This window comes from Zonotrichia leucophrys, chromosome 18 (assembly GCF_028769735.1).
Source record: "Zonotrichia leucophrys gambelii isolate GWCS_2022_RI chromosome 18, RI_Zleu_2.0, whole genome shotgun sequence".
In the NCBI taxonomy this organism is placed as follows: Eukaryota; Metazoa; Chordata; class Aves; order Passeriformes; family Passerellidae; genus Zonotrichia; species Zonotrichia leucophrys.
In genome coordinates, this window is record NC_088187.1 from 3,874,037 (window position 1) to 3,896,639 (window position 22,603).

Sequence of the window (22,603 nt, forward strand, 5' to 3'; positions counted from 1 at the left end):
TCAATTACAACAATAGCTTTTAAGTACATTTCTATGACATAAGGAAAGAACATGCATAAATGAAAGAAACTGGTTAAGCCACATAATACTGATTTATGGCAGCTTTTTCCTTTCATTCACCTCATTAACATTTCTCTGTATTTCAGAATCCCCCACTCCAGCTCTATAAAACTTGCATTTCTAAAGCCTTCCAGGACCAGACATTCCAGAAGAGAAACAGTTAAACCCAGAAATGCATTCTTGGCTGCTACTGTGACAGGATTTATTTACAGCTTCTATTAAACACAGCAGCTCCATTACAAAGTGCTGGATGTGAGGAGAATTTTTGATTATACAATGCCAATGCCTCACTGCGTTAAACATATCATGCCAGTGTATTATTTTTTTCCTTCAGCAATTCGTTCAGGTCATTGTTTGATGGGTTTATGAATTCATTACAGGAAACAGATGGATCCCATAATTCAGAGCTATTCTCCCAGCCAATCATTTGGGCAATTTTTTTTCCTCATCTTGCTCCCCCCTCCAAATCAACCTTAATGAAGCCACTTCCTCCACGGCCAGTTCCCTGCACTCACACACACACTGCAGCATCACTGCTGCTTTCACCTCTCTCCAAACACTAAAGGCTTTCCAAATAAAGCTGAGCAGGAGCACAAACCCACAGACACCCCCTTCGAGGTCACACAGAGCACCAGGAACTTACCCAAGTCTGGTGAAGGCAGCCACCAAACACAGCATTAGAGTGGGCAAAACCACAAGTCCTCATTAGTGAGAAACCCATTTTTATTTGCTCACAGAAGTCTGTTGCTGGAAAAATATTCTTGCCTTCCCCCCCCCCTCTCCAATCTACTTTCAAAGGCTGAATTTTCATTTAGCAAATTACCTCCTTTGTCTCCTAAGTGCTGGGATTTGCTATCCACAGTGACATCTGCTGGCAACAGCAAAGGCGCTCACAACTATTGCATAAAACCCATTTCTAATGCTTTTACACATAAAATGCCAAATTTTCTCCCTGCATCATCCCCTCCCCCAAAATCATGAACTTCTGGGGAGAAAAAAACTGCAGTCTAATGGCAAGATAATCCCCAAACTTATAATAGCTTTAATAATGTAACCAGAAGTTGCTGTTAGACATCAAAGCCCACACTGAGTGATAAAAGTAAAAATACATGAGTTATTGTGGCTTTAGAACTTTGTCACCATTTATTTAAAGAAATGCCTTGACCTTGGGCCAATTCCTGATGATATCATTTATCTAATACCCAGAACAAATGAAGTCTTTTCCTGGATTAATTCATTTCCCCCCACAGCTGACCATGGTGCAGCTTCTTCTGCTTCCTCTTCCAGAGGTTTCCTCCCCACTTTCTTCTCTTGTCCTTTACAACATTTCCTTCCTTCCTTAGTCTTTCACCACCCCAGTGCAAAAATCTCATCTAAAATCCACTTCTCCTGACAGACTCCCGAGTTCATGGAAAACTTCTAAATGAGTTATTGGAATTTCTCAGCAATAGAAGATCTTATGTTCTCAACAGCTGGCTTTATGCAAAGGTATGAAATAGAGAAGCATTGAGGACTCCATTCCCCACCTCCACTTTGACTCTAAAGCAATGTATCCACAAATCCAGCTGACCCCAGACACTCCTTTGTTCCTCCCACCCCTCAGACCCTGCCATTCACCTCAGTTCAAACAAGTTCTGTCTGTTTGCTCACATTTCCCACCCATGTCCCACCAGCCAAAGCTCACTCTATATATCCTAACTATGTAATGGCTGCTGAAATGACATTCTTACTTGATATTGTCATAAGCAAAGTGGGGAAATGTGAGCAAAATGTGAAATTGGTTGAAATGTTCTCTGGGAGAATCAATGGCTTGCTGTCAAAACAGAAAATGTTTCAGAAGAGATTCCACAGGGACTTGATCCGAGCCTACGCTGTTCAATATTTCCTTAACAGCTGGATGATGGACTAGAGAATATCCTTATTAAATCTGCAAATGACACCAAGATGGGAGAAGGAAGATGGGGGTGGTCAGATCACTGTGTGACAGGATCAGAGCTCAGCAGTGAGGAAGTGGAGAAGAGATGTGACAAAACTCCTACAATTCAATAAGGAGAATCACGTCATGAGCAAGGGGAATTAATGCAGAACAGCAAACAACTCACCCCACAGCACTTCTGCAAAAAAAGAAGCAATGTTTTAGCAGATCATAAAACAAAGAGGAGGAAAAGATAATAAAAAAAACTGTAAAAATTCCATTTTGGAATTTTCCAATTGGATTGTAAAGATTCCAATTGGTGGAATGGGATAAACAACCAGTAACCCATCAACTGGAGCCTGGCATCACAAAGCCTTCCCTGGCTGTACCCACAGCTCTTCCAGATGGAGCTGGACCACCTGAAAAGGGCATAAAGAAAATGGGAATCTGGAAAAGGAATTACCACAGCAGGCAGAGGTAAGGGAGTAGTCAGTGTACAAGACACTGGGTACACAAATTTTAAAAAATACAAAGAAGAGGAAATAATTTGCTCCATCCCACAGTGAATAAAACAAGACTTGCTGGGTTTAAATGGCAGTCAGGGAGATTTGGATTTACATTTCCAACAATAAGGATGATTAAGGATTATCTGCAGACATGATACAGGTTCGGTGATCTTGTCTCAGGGCAAGAGGATGGAATAAATGACCTCTCAAGAACCTTTAGAGCACATTTTCTACCACTCTGCATGTAAAACAGAGCTCCAAATCCATCTTACTCAGTTCTCCCACTTCCCTCAGCCATGACAAAGAAATCCTTTTTCCCTCAGGTTGATATTCCACAGCACTCTCCCCAGCTTCTGCTGGTTTTTAAATAAGTTTCAGATGTGGCCTTTCTTCACTAGCCCTGCTTGCAGATCCTCTCCATTTTGTTCTTGATTAATGTAAATTTGAAATTATATCAGTTCTGAGTGACATTTTATCCATCCACCACCACAGTGAATCCTCTGTGTAAGCCCAGCACAGCCCACCCTGAGGCAGAACTTCTGTGCAGCACAGGGTCAGAGCCCAACTCTATTCACAAATTGAACTTTTTTCTTAAGAGCTGGACAATTTCCTAACAAAAACACAGATTCTTGAGTACTTCAGAGCTCAGACACAGGATTTTGTTTCCCTTTCTGGAACAGCATCTACATTTTTTTTCTTTCAGATCTGTCAGCAGAGATGGTGACAAATACATCTTTTGACAGAAAGATACAAAACCTGTTTTGGGTGACTCAACATGTATTTTTAAGGTTTTTTTCAATCCTATTCTACATTATTCAGGTTGGTGTCACATGCAGCAATCTTGTGAAGAATACTTATACTTTTAACAGTTTTAATATTTGCTTCACTGCTTTCCTCCACGTTAACACTGATTATAATTTTAATTTTAAATTCACAATTAATTAGCTGTGCCATTAAAAATGGTACAGCTAATTAGGTTGATAGGTTGTCATCAACAATAGATTGATAATCCAAAGTAAATATGATGCTCTCCCAGTGCAAGCCAAACTCTCTCATGTTTATTGAAAGCTCTGAGTGCACACACATGGGGTTTGCCATCAGCTAATTGATGAGCACAAATTGGACTGCACACACCAGGCTCAAACTCAGCAGCCCAAGCAAGGAACCAGGACTGTGGTTAAACAGTTAAATTCACAGAGCAGCATTCCTGCAGAACGTGAACTGAGAACAGATGGTAACTTTCAAGAATTAACAATTCATCTGTTTCCTTTCAAGCGAGAGTTCTCCAGTAGCAGCATTAATCATGGACATCTCTGCACACAGACCTGCCCAAATGCTACCCCTGAAAAGCAACAGATAAATAAATAAATAAATGAATTCACCTAACTAAAAGCTGCTCTCTGTCCTGAAGCCTCTGACACCTCAGCACAGGAGTATTTCCTTTAACACATCATCACACTTGGAATTCAGACTCCTGCAAACCCAACTCCCACCTCCAGAGAACTTGGCTATTCTAAAGGAAAATAATGGAGCTATTAGAAGTTTTTAATCACCCATATTAATAACATCAAGAAACAACTGCATTAACAACTGTCTGAAAAGGACAGGAGGGAGATAAGAGTCATTGCTGAGATGAATTAACTGGTGCAGGAAATTACTACTGTAAAATTTAAGTGAGAGGGCAGCTCAGAATTAAGTGAAGGATTCTCAGCAAGTGGTAAGAAATGCTGGCAGAATATTTTCAGGTTTTAGAACACTTTCCTGTAGACTGTTCAGAGCTCTTCACAGAGAATTCACATCTTGTATTCCTTCTCAGAGTATTTAGGAGCATCTGAACTCGACCAACTAATTGCATAAAGACCCATTAGGGAAAAATATAAGTCCTATCCCACCAACAGGACATGAGAGCATCCCAAACACAATCCCAATAATTCAGGAACACAGCAAAGGATGTCAGGAGCCAACCATGAGCATGTTCTCCCCCTTTACTCCAAACCCTCCTCAGTGTTGCTCCAGGCAAGGTACCCCCAGCAGGAACCACACAATAAAAGAGTCAGAGAAGACAGGAAACAGCTTAAAGTTAAATGACACAAAACCAACACCATCATCACTGCAAGTGCCAGTGGGAAAATTCAAGCATATAATAACAGATTAAATAACTTCATACAGAGTCACATAAGAAGTCTGGGCAGACCCAGGAAGTGAATCCTTCAATTTTAAACTGACTGTGTGCATTTAATCTCATTAGACAATGTTTTACAGTTTTCATATGCAAAAGAATTTTTAAAAACAAATTTACAAATGGCACAGCCATCACACCTGACGTGTTCTTCCTCCTTTCCACAGAGCACTTCCAGGCACAGACTGAGGAGTAAATATTCTTTACAGCAGAAATCAAATTGTTAAACTATGCACACAAACAGCTCAATATGCAAATTCCCAGTAAATAATACATTCCTAAGAAATTGAAAATGAGGATTTCCTCAGTATCCACTGATTTACTGGATACAAGAGCCTGAAATTTCCTTCACCTTGAACAGTGATGGATCTACACATGCAGCTCACTCTTCAGCTGGGGCTTGAAGAGTGAATCTGAGTGAAAGTGCTTGCAGTTTCATACAGATGTGGTTGGGTATTGTAAAGATACCCCATCATTTCTGCTGGGCTTGCTCTACAGAGATCACTCAGCACTGGCACACAGTGCAGAGTCCCAGATCCAGATTCCCACTTGGAATGTGTGCTGTACCATGGCCTGTCCATGCTGGGTGGGTGCTCCTGGAGTTTCAGGGTGTCCCAGGGCACAGCCATCCCACCCAGGACAACTGGGAATACCAAACACTCATGCTACAGCAGGTACAACACCTTTATTTCCACTTGGACACTGGAGCTGGAAAGAAGGTAAGGACTCTCTGGGTGTTTTCTGGAATGCCTGGAATCACCAGTGTGTGTTTCTGGATCAATATCCTAATGTGGATAGAGAGATCAGTGAGTGCAGGACACCTCTGGGCTGCCAGGTGTGCCTGTGTGATTTTGAGTACCCAAAATTCAGTGTCCAGGCCTGGAGAGCTTGGACACACCCAACAGCCCAGACACATCCCATCACTACACACAGGAACATCTCTCTCCTGGAAACCACAAATACAGCTCCTCCAGGTATTTCATTTCTGTTTTGGGGGATATTTAATTCCTCTCAGCCATGCCCATGGCAGCAGGCTGGGACTGCCTGCAGATGACAGGGCTGCTGCTCACATGGGATGTGTAATGTTGCCTGACACTGCCTGTGCTGCTGCAACCATGGCACTGGGCACACGTGTCACACTGACTAAAGGCTGTGCAAACACCAAGCCTCAGCCCTCCTGTCATGGGCATGTATGGTACCAAATGAGTATTTTATGTGTGACACTAAAATAGCAACAATTCTGTGAGCAACCAGTAACGGGCTCCTGTAATTTTGGCATAACCCTTCCAGTTCATCTTCTATCTCAAAAAAAGACTTAATATGTTTATACTACAGCTCTAAAGATAGTGTAGAGTTATCTGAGCTATCATTTTAAATCAGTCAGCAGGAAAAACTGAAGCAGAGCCAAGAGAGTGTCCAGCAGGGAGCAGCTTCCCCCTCTCCTGGGCAGTGTGGATTTATTCCAAGTTTCAGGTAGCATCACCCTGAGAAACTGTGCATGGAGCCAAGTCAGTGAAAGGTAAACCTAAAATATTTTGGCCTTACCTGTTAAAATCTTGTGTCCTTATTAGGATAACTGAAGATGTGTTCATTTATATTTCATAAAATTATTTTGAAAATCGTTGCTTTGAGCAAGTAGGTCTTTGACATACAGAACCCATAGGGATATCATTATCACTTTAGGGGAGTCTAATAATAAAATTTCACAGACTGTCTAATATAAAAACCTGTTTGGGGCTCTACATCCTTCTTAGGATGCAGTTCCTAGCATTTGAAAGACATGAAAATGTCATTCTTGCCTTCAGAAAAGAGCAGCTGAGAAGAACTTGAAGCCCAAAATGAAGAGTGATCCCTTATTCAGCTGAACCAAATGAAATTAAAGTCATGCTCTAGAGATAGAACAAACAAATGAGTGTTTAAGTCTGCATACAGAGTTGCAGTGGGGGGAGGAAGAAAATACACTGAACTTAAAAATCATATTTCAGGTTTTTCAATACTTCCTTTTAAACCTAAACATGACATTTCATATGCAATAGTGTTTTTCTGAATGAGCTTCTCAATGCTGGAAGGTTTTTGTTTGGAACTCTGAGCTCATCTACCTGACAGTCAAACCTGGAGAGTCAGAAACAAACTCTTCATTTCTGATTCAACACCAAATCTGAAGCAAACTCTTCATTAATTCCCTTAAGCTGAACAGATTTTTTTATGTTTCCAGTACCATTGTGCATTATTGCTACATAGGAAAAACAGAATTTCAATTATTCACAAATGTGAAGAAAGCACTTCCAGAAGTTTACACACCTTCTCCTACTCAGGTTCCTCAGGAAAATTTCCTGAAGAAAAGCAGACTAAAAGCTGATGGGGACTCAGCAATCATTTCCCTGCAGGTAAGGTGGAACCAAAGGAAATTCCAAGTGAGTTCATTTGCTAAGCACACCCTGCAGGAAAGTGTCACAGACATCTTTTGTGAAAAATAATCCTTTCTTTAGGATTTTTCCCCTTTCTGAGAAGCTGTGGCCTCAGCAACAAAATGCAAACAATGGTTATCTGCTGCTGTGGAATGCAACAGGTGAATCTGTGATTGGTCTCAGGTAAATGTTTGGATTTACTGACCACTCACGGCAGAGCTGTTCTTGCTTTCTGCCTGGACACAGATCTTTGTTATTCATTCTTTTTCATTCTTAGCTTAGCTAGCTTCTGAGAACTTTCTCTCTATTTTTTTTTGAGTATAGTTATAATGTAATATATATAATAAAATAATAAATCAAGCCTTCTGAACATAAAGTCAACATTCTCATCTCCTCTCTTCACCTGCAACCCTTGTAACAGGACAGCCCAGTCCCTCAGGGAGCAGAGCCCAGGGAAGCTTCTGAGATCCCAGCACCACATGGAGCAAAAGAACAAGGCCACAGGATCCACCCCATGTTTCCAGCAGGGTTGTTGTCCCAGTGACAGCCCTGTGTCACCATAGCAACTTTCACCAAGAACTCACAATGCACCCAAACCAACTCTGAGCTAAATTAACTTATTGCATGTCACCAGTGAGAAATGACTGTTCAGAGGTAATTTTCTGTACTAATATGTAATAGAGTTAACTCTCTAAATTGAATTAAATTAATTAAATGCCACTCCCAGTAAATCAGATTCTATTACATGAATGTTAAAAGAAATTAAAGATGTTTTAATAAAGATTACTAATAATAACTTAATATTATTACTTAATTTTAATTCAGAAATTCTGCTCAGTTTATTTTAGACACATGTCTTGCCCTCACTAGGAAGGAATAGCTAATTACTCCACATGCATTACACACAGTTACTTCATAGAAATGGGCTTAGACTTAGCTAAAAGAAGTAACACCAGCACTTTAAGAAGAAATACAGCTTGGTTTAATGAGTGGCATCCTAAGATTCTTCCTCCCCACTCACACTTTGGGTAAACTGCACACTTTCAATGAGTCAGTGTGTCCAGTTTCCAAAGGGTTTCATTTCTGCCTTTTGCAGAAAAATATGAAAATGTCTTGCAGTAAAGCCAATTGCAAACAAAGAGGAAAACACCATGTCTGCCTAGGCAGGGTACAAAAAACCAGCCCTTTATTGGCTTTGCAGATCTATCCCACAATGCATTGTTAAGTTTGTTTTTTAAAGTAGATTCTTGCACTTTGGAGGACAGACAGCTGGGAGGCAAATCTATAATGCTTCCAATTTCTCATGTAAATAAAAAGTGAAAATTGCAGCTGATGGTGTTTGTGCTGTCCCACCACCCTGACTTGAACTCAGGACACACCAAGATACTTCGGGCAAAACCAGTGGGTATTTAACAATAATCACTCAGAATTATGAACTGTGTGATTCAGTTTTATCCATTATTGGGGTTGCAGGAAGAAGCTGTGCCTGTGCTGAGAATGCAGCTGGTGACAGCAGAGGGAGCACACGGAGCTGTCACATCTGCCACTGGCCACAGGGTGACAATGACGTCAGCCCAACACCCAGAGGAAAGGCAGCACTGCCACTAAAAGAATAAAAATGGTAAATAAGGATTAAAACATTCCCTGAATCTCCAGCAAATGGGAGTTAAGGCTGTGACAACCCCGTGGGGTGGAGCAGGATGAGCTTCAACATCCCACCTCCATTGCAGGTATCAGTAAAATGAGATTATGGATTTAAGTGTTCAGTGTTACTATGGATCTAAGTTATTATCCATAGATTTAAAGTTAGAATTATATATATTTTTTAAAGTCTTAGTAGCTATAATAAGGCAGCAAATCACAAAGTCTTTTACAGATCTTTTCTGGGAAGGAATAGCTGAACAACTGAGGAGGCTGAAGACAACCTTTCACCTGATTTCCCAGAGTGATCAGTGGACAAGATTGGAGATAACTATACAACAAAGGAAAAAAAATTAAATTATTGCTCTTGGAAACTGGCAGGAAGATACAGAAGCTGTAGCAAGACATGAATTATGATGGAGCCTGTGTCAGAAAGGTGGCACTGAACACATTTTCATCCTGGTCCACTCTGAAGCCTTTCTCCTGTTTTGAAAGGAAATTCTAGGTGTTCACACAGCAGGACAGAATGCCAGTGCAGGACAGGACAGCCTGACACCCCCAGCACCTGCAGAAAGGGTGCTCATGGTTTGTCAATCAAGCCTAAACAACCCAGTGGGAAATTATGGCAAGGAATAGATTTAAATGTATACTGCAGGGGGGAAATGGGTAGTGATTAAACAGGAGAAATGGCGAGTGAAAAAGAAACTGCACATTATCAAATTGAGGTCTTTATGGGATAAGGTATCTGAAATTTGGGAGTTTTTCATGAGTTTAAGGACAGAAAAGTGAAAAAGAAGGATTAGCACTGCCCTGAACAGCCTGGATTACAGAGCTGTGCAATGGGGTGAGCATGAAAGGCACAGAAAATAAATCAGCCTTAGGTTTTACTTGTGAACAGCAGCAGGTTACTGTCCACAGATCAACTCAGGGGCATCTTAATAACTCTTTAATGACATTGTGCTGGTTTTGGCTGGGACAGAGTTCATTTCCTTACAGGAGCTGCTGTGGGGCTGTGGTTTGGATGTGTGCTGATAACCCGGGGTGTTTCTGTTACTTGGTGCTCACAGAGAGCCAAGGTCTGCTCTGCTCCTCACCCCTGCCAGGACCCCAGGAGCTGGGAGGGGACACAGGCAGGACAGCTGACCCCAGCTGAGCCAAGGGAATACTCCACAGCAGATGGTGCCATGGTGACCACACAGAGCTGGGGGAGGAGGAGGAAGATGAGGATGTTTGGGGTGGTGGTGTTTGTCTTCCCTCAGGGATGGCTGAGCACCTGCTTGCCATGACAGTGGGAATCAACTCCCTGCTTTGCTTTGCTTGTGTGTGTGACTTTTGCTCTACTTAATAAACTGTTTTCATCTCAACCCACAAGTTTTCTCACTTTTACTCCTCCAATTCTCTCCACATCCTGCTGGGGGGAGCGAGCCCCAGCTCCTGCCTGGGGTTAAACCACAATATACAGATACTGCATTTCAAAAAAATAATTCTCCACTAACTGGAAGGATTTCAGAAGAAGAAAAACATAAATTATTATAGCCTGAAAATGGTAGCACCAGGGAAAACTGGATGGGCTGTTCAGTAAAAAACAGGAGACACAAAAAGGCCTCTGCAGTGGAGGGGAAGATCAGCTCTCCTGGGCCAAGCAGCTCAGGAGAAGGGGTTCTAACAAAGAAGGGGCTTAAGTTATAGCAAAGACAGACTGAATATGAAGATCCCTTTCCAACAATAATCAGCATCTTTCAAGAACATCTGTTGGGCCTGTCTGAGAGAGGGGAGAAGGTTAAGACCATCCCTTTTTGCTCATCTAAAGGGATATATCTAGTGCTGTGATAATAAGACCTCAAGGTGGCATTTCAATTTTTAACAGAGTTGAAGAATCATCAATTCTCACAATTAGTAACTGATGTGCTTCAAAACAGAAGTCCATGAGAGCTGTCTGGCCTCCTAAAGGTGAAAAAAAATCTGGTTTATGAAAAAAAAGATAGCAACAGCAGCCAAATCAGAAATTCTGCCTGAAATTTTAGGAGCATCGTGGTAACAGGACAGGTCTTTAGGAGACTATGCTAAAACACAGAATAACTTCTGTTAACATGGCAAGGTCACCAGGAGCCTGAGTCACAGCAAGTTCAGCTGTTCCCATGGGGCAGGTGACAATAACAGTGGCTGCCACGCCCAGGGCAGGATCCAGCGCTGCTGTTAAACACAGGGCCCACAAGAAGCTGAGCATGAGCCACTGCTGGCACCCCACAGGGGCAGGATGCCTGCAGGGAAAATCACCTCATCCCTGGATGCTGATGCACTCTGCACTGCCTGAACCAGTTCAGGAATAACCTGAAGGATCAGCTGCACCACGCACACCTGAGCAGAAGCTTTGGAGCATTTACCAGAGTGTGAGCTGGTTGAAGAGATATTTTAAATAGTCCTGTAGGATTTGTAAAGTATGGGCTACCACCTTTAACAACTCAGGAAAAACATTAAAATAATCTAGCAAAACACAGGGAAGCCAAGGGCTCTCAGAGTAGAGGAATGTCAACACCAGACAGTCAACAAGAAAACACAAAGGTCCCTCAGGCCAAACACTTCACACACAGTGTAAAAGAATCAAAAACACGTTTTCATTCCCTTCCTTTTCCCAAGATAACCCTCTGCAGCATTTGTACAGTGACTATTCCAGGAGCACCTACTAGTGTTACAGTTCAAAGTGGGTTTCATCCTTCCCTTTGCTCAGAAACCCAGCATGTATCTCAAAACCATCATTACCAAAGAGAGCTAATGCATTTCCTGATGAACCTCTCCTCCAGCTCACAGTCTGCAGATCTTATCAACATTATATTTATATGCCTTACAAGCCTCCTCCAGGTAGCAAGATGATAATCTAATAATGGAAAGTGGTCAGCATGCTGCAGATAAATCAAAGCTGATAGGTCATTTTTTCATGGGAAACTGTTAGCTGCCTTCTCCATGAAAACCTGTGTGAGCCAGGCCTCAAGACAGAAAAGGAACTCCCTTCATGGACATGTTTCTCTAAAAGAATAATAAAAGCGAACAGCAGACTTTAGTTCAGAGAGTAAAGGGAGAAAGAAACACATTGATTAACAGTGTGCTTATATTTTTGCAACAAAATCACTTCCAAGGAAACAAATCTCTGCAGGGTGGGGAGATGTGGGATGGGTGTTTGTTGCTATCAGTAGATACAAAAGTGGCATCTACAAAGGAAATACTGGGGCATACATGCTCTGATGGAGGGCAAATATCAGACAACATTCTATTTATAATTGGAAAACAGTTATTTTACAAGCAGACTGACAGAAGAATAAAGCATTTGCCAATGCCTGAGCTGCTGCAATGCCAAAAGAGCAGCAGTTTGGCTATTTCACAGCCCACAGCCTCCACACACTGCACTGGGGAACAGCAGCAGGGAGCAAAGCACCCACTGTGGGCAGATAAATGCCCATAACCCAGTGTGCAGTTTGAGCATAACCAACACCATGAGCACTGTGCAGCTGGGTTAAAATTTATCCATTAAATACCCAGTTGTCCACAACTGCATTGGCAGTTTTGCTGCTGGGAAAGCAAACTGGGATTTACCTGAGAGCATTTCCCACTGACAATTAGTCTAGACTAGAAAAGCCTAAGCTGTGTTGCCCAGTCTGTGCTTGCTCTCTCTTCAAAGGGTATTCTTGGAGAGAAAATGTCCTAGGCTAGAAGTGCATCTGACAATGGATCATGTAAACAGAAATCTGATGATGCACAGGGTATCAAACCTTACAACCTAGAGCATTTGAAAAGTGCTTTTAACCAACTGTGTCTAGTGTTGGAAAAATCTCATTTTTATCTAATTCTAGAATTAACTATTTACAGGCCAGGCTCTTGACATCTTCAACCCAATAAACCCATATAATTCCTAACTGATGAAACAAAAAAAGCAATATTCTGCCTGTATTTATATTATGAGCACATGCCAAAATCTGCAGAACAGCAAACTACAACAGACCATCTCTAAAGAGAATAAAAACTACCTGAGGAGCACTAGGAGTACCTGCTTGAGCCCTTACCTGCTTTTCCATTCCTAGATGAGGAATCTGCAAAGCTCACAAGGCAAGCACTGACCAGTGATGCCTGAAGTTTTACCTTTCACATTTTTCAGATTCTGTAGTGCCTTAGTGTGTGACTCTGAACTTCATATAAAGTGTTGGCAGGTTCTCTGCACAGTTCAGTCAGACAAAACAATCCTTTTCCAGCCCAGAACACCATTGGAGCTTTTGGGCTGTTTCAGGACAGAAAGTGTAAACAACAATAAATTGAAGAGAACTGTTTGGGAGGATGGGACTGCACAAGCTGGAGCTGTAATTGGACAATTAACCCCAATACCAAAATGGACCAAAACTTATAAAAGTGTGAAAACTGGTGACTCAGGGTCTATCTTGGGTGTAGCCCAGACTGGGCTCTTGTACTGCCCCAGGTGTATCCTCTGAAGGCCTTTTAATAAATGTGGTGTTGTGAGGTTCTCAGGACGAGGTGAGAGATGAGAATTTGATTCCATGTTCTCAGAATGCTGATTTATTATTATATTATAGTCTATTTCAAGAAATACTATACTAAAACTACAATAAAGAAAGAGAAAGGAGATATCAGAAGGCTAAATAAAAATGATAATAAAAACTCGTGACTGACTCCTCAGAATCCCACACAGCTGATGGTGATTGGTCATTAATTAAAAACAATTCACATGGAACCAATCAAAGATGCACCTGCTGGTAAACAATCTCCAGACCACATTCCCAAGCAATCAGATAATTATTGTTTTCATTCTTTTCTGAGGTTTCTCAGCTTCCTAGGAGAAGAAATCCTGGCGAAAGGATTTTACAGAAAATATCCAGGAGCCTCTCCAGGCACCACCAGGACTGGAGGTGCTTCAGTGGAGCAAAGCAGCAGCAACTCCAGGCAAGGACATCAAAGCACCTCTGAGGGGCAGCTGTTCTGTACATCCAGCTCAAGCTTGGAGTACATTAGGAGGAATATATTTTATGGTTACTTCTTTTATTTTCAAATAACCCCAGAGTTATGTGTTTGTTTGTTTTTCTGTAAGAGATAAATGTTTTCCCAAAAGCCTGTACTAATTGCTGTAGAATCTTTAGCTTCCCAGGAGCTACAGAAGATTTAAACCTTCAGAAGTGTCAGTGCTTGCTTGCAGGGCTCAGGCTGTCCAGCCCTGACAAACCCTGCAAAAATTATCAATGCAAATCTCTCTTTGGGCACCTTTGACTTGCAAACCAGCAAGACACACACAGAAAGAGCTACAAACCCAAATAATGTTTACCACAGATTATTTATACATTTACTGTTTACCTTTTCTCCTTCACTTCACAATGGCAATGTTGAAGATACTCATAATATTTCTTGCACTTGTGAGAGCAAAAAGCTTATTAAATACCTCACAGTCACTCCACTTGAAAGACAAGCAGGTAGGAAAGTGAAGTTTTTTCTTTAGTATTTTAACTCCAATTCCCAGCTCATCCTTCTTGCTTTGTCTCCTTGACTATGCAATTACTCCTCCTCTCTGCTTCAATCTTTTTGCATTTTCTACTCCTCTTCACCCAGTGCTGGACTCACAAATTACCTCCATCCTCTATTCTGTGCAGGCTGTAAAATGGTAATTACTGCTCTATCAGAGAAGTGATATCTCAGTGGGTTTTATGAACAAATTCATGTTTGTTTAAAGATACTTATAGCAGCAGAACACCCCCATGATAACGTTTATCAAAAAGAAAACATTTCTGTGTTACAAAGCCTTAACGTATGGCCACAGGTTATCATTAAGTTATCAAGTGACTGCATATTAAGATCTAATTGAAGAACTTATTGCAGGGCTCCCCCTCCTTCTGCAATGATGATTTATGGCACATTTTGTCACTACAATGTGCAGCAGTTCAGTACAAACACAGCACTTAACTAACAAGATGACAGAGGCAGATATTCCAGCACAAGCTATAAATACTCAAATGAGTCAGAGGTTGTAAATCTGTTGTAAATCATACCTGATTTGTAGGCTGGAACACATTTTCTAATCTTATGGAAAATGCCTCTGCTGGTTCCTACAATAATATGACACGAACTAGAAAAACTCAAGACTTTTCTTTTGAAAAAAGACTGATTGTGTTACACTCTGTCAGAATTCTACTTAAAATCCTGATGAGATTCTCTAAAAGAGTTTCATTTTCCCTTTTTCCTATGGAACTACCACTAAACATCAGTAACATCTACCACAGCCAGAAGGAGCATATTATCAATATACACAAACTTCATTTCTGTATGAGCAGAATGGAGGTTACAGGAAGGTGATTCACACACACATGAGCACAGGCTGAGAAAATTGTAACAGCCCATCTGGGCAGGGTAAGTAAAGAATCAATTTACAGATATGCAATAATCTACATGGCTGATTTGGAAATAAAAATAACCCAGCTTTGGAAACAGGTATGCTGCAACTCCTGTCATCCCAACAGAAATGCCAGAGCAGGGGATAGAGTCTTAGATATTTTCATTTATTCTTTTTTTTTCCTTTTAACTCTCTTTTCTAATAGAGCAGAGCATGTTCCTCCAGCTAAAATATCCAGCTCTGCCAGATAACCTGAAGGAAGTATGCCAACATTTGTGACACCACAATGGTTTACCCAGCAACCACACACTGTTACATGATTTCTGTTCAGTCCCCCAGAATAAAATGTATGAAAGCATAAACGTTGGCAGAGCAATCTCCCAGCCTGCAGACAAGCTCCCTGACTCTGCAAGCTGCATATTAAAATCATCACACTCTGAGGAGTCCCAAGGCACACAGCCCAGACAGCTCCTCACAGAGCACAGATGGAAGGGGATGATGCTCAGCTCAGGAGCCACTGCACCTCTGGGACAGAGGAGAGCCAGTGCTGAGCCCCAGGGTCACTGCAGCCCCTCCAGCTCCTGCAATCCTGCTCCATCACTCCCCAGCATGAGCTGAAATTCCCATTTTCCCCTTGGAAAGCCCACCTCTCCCTGCCTGGTCTCATGCCATGAACGTGCCAGACAGACCTGCAGGGATCATGGAGGTTTTCAAAGGCACAGATTGACCAGCTGTACTTTACAGTAAAGGGATAAAAATATTTTCCAGCTAACAATTCTAATAAAAATATTTACCAAAATACTTTTTATGTTAGACTAACTGCAGTATACAGTCTTAACTGTTTTTACTTCTCTGTTTGCAGATTTAGCACTTACCTTTATTGCATATAAAGCTGGAGGGTTGGATGGATATTTTGCCTTTCAATTACCGGGGTGGATGTTTGAGTAACAAACCACTTAAGCTATTTTGTATCAGCTTTAAACAAATGCATTCAGCTGAGGTGGGAGTGGAGCAGGCCAGGAACTGATCACCTGTGCTGACTAAACCTGCAGGAGGATGGCTGGAAGAGAAGCAGGCAGCAAAACCCACCCTGGCAGTATTTATGACAAGCCCAGCTCCCTGAAAGCCCCTGTGGTTATTAAATAACAGCCATTCCTATGCTAGTGACCCTTTACCACACAGAACAGAGCTCACAATTACAGCTGAATGTTTTCATTAGAAAAGCCTTTATACACAAAGTTTCTTGATCAAGTGCACATAAACTGGCAAGAGTTTATACATGTAAAATAAACACTAATAGCCTGTGCTCAATAGTCCTGTTCTGAAAAAAAATTACCATAAAAGAACAACAACTTGAATTTGCAGTAAAAACCTGCTCATTTCCCACCTCATCTAATTCTGCAATGCTTCTCTCCAGCTGAACAGGAAGACTACTTTCATTTGTTTTCAAGTAATTGAGAAACATTTCAGGTCTTTATCAGCTCTCCAATCTCTCTTCTTTTCACATTCCCTAGAATTGTTGCCAACGGGGTATTTATAAAAGATCCAGCCTCACAAAAATACTCAGGCAAACAACGCTGCAGGGAAAAAAATAGAAACTGAAGGAGCTGTAGAGAAGATTTAAAGGGTTGGATCATTGTTAAAAAAGAGAAAAGAATTTATTTCAGTGGATGCAAGAGCTGTGTGAGGGAGCACTGCTAGCCTGGGCTCCAGCAGCAGCACATACCTTTCCCCTAAGGGTGGAAATGTGTGTTTATTTTGGAAGGGTTTGGGCTCCACATCACAAATGGAAACATTCAGCTGGGGCTGAGGCCTCAGAGCAAGGCTGAACTGACAACACACCACAAACACACCCCCACAGGAAACCTCCTTCCTCCTTCTTCCCTTCTCTTTCCTGAGGCCTCACCAGAGACTGAACCTGCAGCAGCCCAGGCCAGCTCCGAGCTACATGAACAAACCACACGAGTCCATTACTGGCCAGCACAGCAACTCCACACCTCTGAGACAGACAAATCCATGAAAAACTAACTATTAATTAAAAACAATTAGACCTTGGTCACAGGTTTCTAGCACAGAAGAAGCCAACTCCTCCCTCCCTCTCAAGCCTCACCACCTGGCCCTTTCTACCCACTTCAGCCAAGTGCCTTCTCCTCACAAACACCCTGCCCCAGCCAGCTGAAAAACAAACTGAAAAACCCTGCCAGATCCCACCTGCACACTTGTGTGAGTTCTTTTTCTCCACTAGGACCCAACTAGTGCAAGCACCTCTCACTGCCATGGCAACCCACTGGCAGAACTCAGTGACACACACATAAAATTAAGCAAATTTTTTTTAAGTTACCACAAAGAGCTCCATTAAATAATATTTATAAAGATCTCACCTACCAAAATCTACATTTTGCAAAATGTCCAGCTTTAATCTCTGATTTAATACATCCTGCTCACTGGCATGCATTACTTGCTGCAGTCCACTCACTCAGTTTTGCTGTGCCATGCTGTCATCACAACTAATTTAATTGCTCTGCCACAGATAGGAAATAAATTAACTAAATTCAATGATAATCCCTGTGCTGCCTTTTAGTTCTAGTAGCATGTGTCACTTATCCTCAAAAATGTATCTGAATAAAGCACTTGGTGCAGCAATGCAATAAAGTTTACAGTCAACTCTGAATATTGTAGGAAAAATGTTCGGTCCGATTTTTCTTCTCATTAATTTTGTATTAATATTTTATCTATTTTAAGAAATTCCTGCTACCTTTTATAAGCTCATGCACATCCCTCCTAAAGATAAATGCAAGGAACTGCACTATAAAGAGGAAATAAAACATTTCCACAGAGCAACCTGAAAAGCAAGGAGTATTTGCCAGACAAAGGAAATTCAAAGAAGGGTCACTCACAGGACTGTAAATAACCCCTGGCCCTTGCCCTGAGCATGAACAGGAGGTTTGGGCTCTCTGTAGGACAGGTCTCCCCTTCCAGTGATGCTGAACCACAAAAAGCTGCATCACTGCTCTCACAGATGAAACAATAAATGCCAAAGCTGCTTAATCTCTAACATAACTATCCTGATGCACTGCTGTCTTCTCCCTGATCCATATTTTATGGCAATAGAAGATGCTAAAATACATGGATAATGAACAAAAAAATCTAACAGATGGAGAAATGCAGTCCCTAAATTTGAAAGAAACAAACTCACAAGCATACCTGAAAAACTGAGGTTATTAACTAGAAACTTAAACGTGGCAGTTTCAAGCAATTAAAAGCAAAGCTGTCACAACACAGACAGAAATAGTAACATCCCACAGAGGGAAAGCAGAAGGCTCTGTGTCTCACTCGTAACAGAAATGAAGAGCCACTGCATTACCACGTGAAAATGAATTTAGTTACCCTGACAGCAAAAACATCTGCGGCTGAATTGTGATATTAAAAAGTCATTATAATCCATTATAGAACAGTGAAACCTTTTCACACAGAAATGAGCTGATACAGAGAACAAAACAAGCAATGCTGTGAAAATAGAAATATTCCATTTAGATAGAAATTGCTCCTATGTATCTAAATTCCAAGGTTTTTCATGTACCTAAGTTTTGGTGGGACCCACATACCTCTGCTCCCTTCTCCTGAAAGTAAAATCCAGTGTTACAAATGACATGAAATCTCACAGTGCAGATGCTACAGAATATAAACTAAAACTTTCTGACCTCTCCCTTTCTACATAAGAAAAACTCAGAAAGAAAAGGACAAGGTTTTGATAAATTACTGTTACAGTATCTTCATCATGCCGTTATTACTTTATTTTTCTGAATTCATCTCATCAAAGTAATATTTCATTTCTGCTGTATAAATCATAAGTGTTTGAAACAGAAATAAATCATAAGTGTTAGAAACATAAGTTGTTTAGTCCAGCCCTTATGTCAGGCTTGGCTCTTCCCTAATTCTCATTCTTTGGGACTCTGGGAAGCTCCACTTGCCTGGCTGTCACCTAATTACCCACCAAGAAATGACAATGCATTTGAGCTGCCTCAGAACTGAGACACAAAAAGCTCTGTAAGCCATCAGATGCAGAAGAAAGACATTACCTTGCCTCTCTTCCTCACCTTTCTGAAAGGCACAGCTTCATTAACTTTTCTCCCAGGGAAGCTGGCAGCCCAGTGCCCCCAAAGGGAAAGGCATTTCTTACCTCTGCTGCTTCCTGACCCTGCTGCAAAGCAGCTCCACTCACTTCCCAGGCAGAAAAGCCACACAGAAAGAAAAACAGGCAGTGGTGGCAGCAGGGGAAATAGTTTCTTCTAAGCTCCATGAATTGAGTTTACACATTAAATTGAGTTGAATTGTGCAAGGGGAAAGGGGCAATTACTTGTCTTTGAAACAGATAAATAACTACTAACAACTAAATGGAAAACTGCATCTGTCTTGACAAAAGAGATGACACATGCTGTGTTATGGTTCACAGAAAATTAATCCATATATTCTTGTCAAAAGGCTGCCATAGAATACACCCAGCAAGATAAGCCACAGCTTATGCTGAGAATCCCAACAAAACTTTAGGAATATAACAATCCTAGTAAGATATACTCCCCTCATTAAACAGACACAATGAATACAAAGTACAAGCACATTTTTTAAACAAGCTTATCAAAATATCAAACATTTCACAGAGAATAAACATGAATTTACCTTTGGTTTTTTGTTCAGCAGCCTGAAAGAAGAGAAGAACAAAACAAATCAACCACTTGTCAATACTGCAAATGATACCTACCAATTATAGGGCTGCAGGCTTAACTTTTTGCAGAAACTGCTTACATAAATCTGGCATTTGTTTCATTTAAGGACTAGAGAATTTCAGTTTAACTCCATGTGATAGAAATGTCTGCCTGAAGCCAGAAGCAGATGCCAAAGAGGAAATGTAAAGAATGACAAGAGAGGGCAGCAGCTCCTTCCACCCAGCCAGCCTTCCCTCTCCTGGGGGGCAGAGCCCTTCTGGACCCTGGAGCACCCAGCACAATGAACTTCTGTGACTTTATCCAGCATCCCTTTGGATCCACCCACACCCCCACCTTGCACAGAGGACCTGTTTATTTTATAATTTATCTGGAACTTTTTATGATACCTGATTTTTATACAAGAAAAGACAGCGATCAAGTCTTATTTCAAATTAAAACTCCCACAAGTGGAGCTGCAGCATCAGTAACCACAACCACATTTAAAAGTGAAGGCATCAATTACAACAGGAACATGAACAAACCTTTTTCTGAGCACCTTCCTTCTTTTTCTTTTCTTCCTGCTTTTTCTTTTTCTTTTCTTCCATCAAATGTTCCTCTTCTTGTGTTTCTTGTTCTTTCTCCCTGATAAGAACAAAGGTTAGGAAGAGTTTTTCAGTAAGATGAAGTTTCTCTAGGAAGGTGAATAATCCATATTTGCATTGCTAACTTTCTACATCTCATGTCTAAAAAAGGCTGCTTCTAATGCTGCAATAAAAGCTCTAAAAAAGAGCTGTTCCAAAATTGAAACTCACAACAAATAAAATAGCAGGCAGTGAGAATTCAGAAAGGACAGATTTTATTTGGAACCTCTTTCCACAATCACTCATAAGCACTGTTTAATATTAGCATATCCTGGGGAAAGAAAGTTTGAAACTGGAAAAAAAAAAGGAACAAACCCAAGTAATGAATGCAAGTTCTGCTGGCTTTCAGCAGCTGTGATTCACAATACACCTTGAAGATCATGAGCAACTACATTATTTTCATTACTTTGCAACTATTTTTCTCTTTTTGATCAAACACATGCTGTATTAATTTTCCACACGCATCAGTTTTGCTCAAGAGTTGTAAACTAGGGCCCAGATGAATTCCAATAATCATATTTTGTGCTCATCCTATAAATTCTTGCTGAAGAATTTGCATTAATGCAAAACAAGACTGTTCCAGTATCATCTTGATTAAAAATTAACCTGAATCCTTCCAAATCAAGAAGAAAACCCACCTGAAACCTTTTCTCTGCTTCCTATGTCCATCACTGAAATAAATGGTTATAGCAATGACCCTCCCAACATCCTTCCCAATAAATACCAGTGCAAATAATTCATTTACTTCTCTCTAACTGCTTTATCTTCCTTGACAGCTCTTCAGGTCCTGATCATTTATCAGCCTCACAGATCTTCTGAGAATGCTGTTTCTGATGGGTTGAAGCCATTACCATCACTATTATTAGATTCAAAGCCTTCCAATTACTCCTCAAGATCACTTTTAGCCTAATTTACTATCGCTTTACATCTAACTTGCCAAAGCCTGCAGTCCCCCTCCCTTTTCTTTGTTTGGATCTTTGTTGTTGTTTAAAAAAAGAGTTTTTTAATTATAAAACTTTTTATTTTTGGTCACAATCTGTCAGACTGCTCTTTACCTAAAGGAGAAAACAAACCACTCTTCAGATTTTGCACATTGTGTCTTCAAACATTCCCCATGAAACATTTTGCCTCTTAACAAGTTTGCATTTTCCTACATAGTTTCCCTTTGTTATTAAAAAAGGGAACATTGTAACTTCTGATATTTTGGCTTTTTCCCTTGCCTGTAAATACTGATCCTGGCCATGCAGATGCTTTAATGCTTACACAGATCCTGTATGGAGCTCCAGACTAAATTAAAAGCAGATTCCCTTTCCCTGTGTCACCCCAAACTATAAACACTACAGAACGCAATTCACAGCCCTAAACTTAGGTGTTGGTGCCTTTTTAAGGCACTTTACAGCACTCAGCCTATTTACAGAAGTGAGAGATATGGCAAGAGCCAGGGTCTGGAACAGCAGCCAGAGGTTGGGCACATCTGGAAGCTCTTGGTGCACCACTGGAGGTCCAGGCAGCTGGAATGGCATTAATGATCTGCTTTTAAAATACTGATTCACCCTCTGTCATGGCCAAAAATTCACCACCTGCTCAGCTTCTGCCAGTCCCACAGGGTCACCTTTTAAACCCTGAGGTTTGGGAAACATCTGCCCTGAGGAATTGCAGGTGGGGATGTGCATTACACTAAAATTGTTAAATCACATTTAAGACAAAGGTGCATGAAACTACTTTTAAATGGCTTCTTGTAGGACTTTGCAAAAAGTGATGACTTTGGTTGCCAAAAGAAACTGAGTTGGAACTGTAATAGATTTGCCTTTATCCCTGTTAGCTCAGTGGAGAACGTGGCATTAAGAATCTGGTTTTTAACCACTGATTCACCTTCTGTCATGGCCAAAAATTCACAACTGCTCAGCTTCTGCCAGTCTCAAGGGGCCACCTTTTAAAATCTGTAATATAAACTGAGGTTTGGGAAATATCTGCCCTCAGGAACTGCAGGTGGGGATCTAAAATTGTTAAATCACATTTAAGACAAAGTTGCATGAAACTGTACTTTTAAATGCCTTCTTCTAGGACTTTGCAAAAAGTGATGACTTTGGTTGCCAAAAGAAACTGAGTTGGAACTGTAACAGATTTGCCTTTATCCCTGTCAGCTCAGCGGAGAACTGAAGTCCCCAGGA

The 22,603-nt window shown here is 41.0% G+C and overlaps 1 protein-coding gene across 9 annotated transcripts in view; it reads right to left on the bottom strand.

The window, feature by feature from the left end:
- The window catches only part of TNRC6C (trinucleotide repeat containing adaptor 6C), a 102,928-nt gene that overhangs the window by 61,127 nt on the left and 19,198 nt on the right, over nt 1-22,603 (bottom strand). For all 9 annotated transcript variants that reach the window (XM_064728799.1, XM_064728807.1, XM_064728803.1 and 6 more), the window contains exons 3-4: nt 20,334-20,433; nt 19,766-19,787 (exon numbers count right to left, since the gene is read on the bottom strand). In XM_064728799.1, the coding sequence (XP_064584869.1) occupies nt 19,766-19,787; nt 20,334-20,396 (85 nt within the window). In that variant the 5' untranslated portion in view covers nt 20,397-20,433. The remainder of the gene's footprint in view (nt 1-19,765; nt 19,788-20,333; nt 20,434-22,603) is intronic.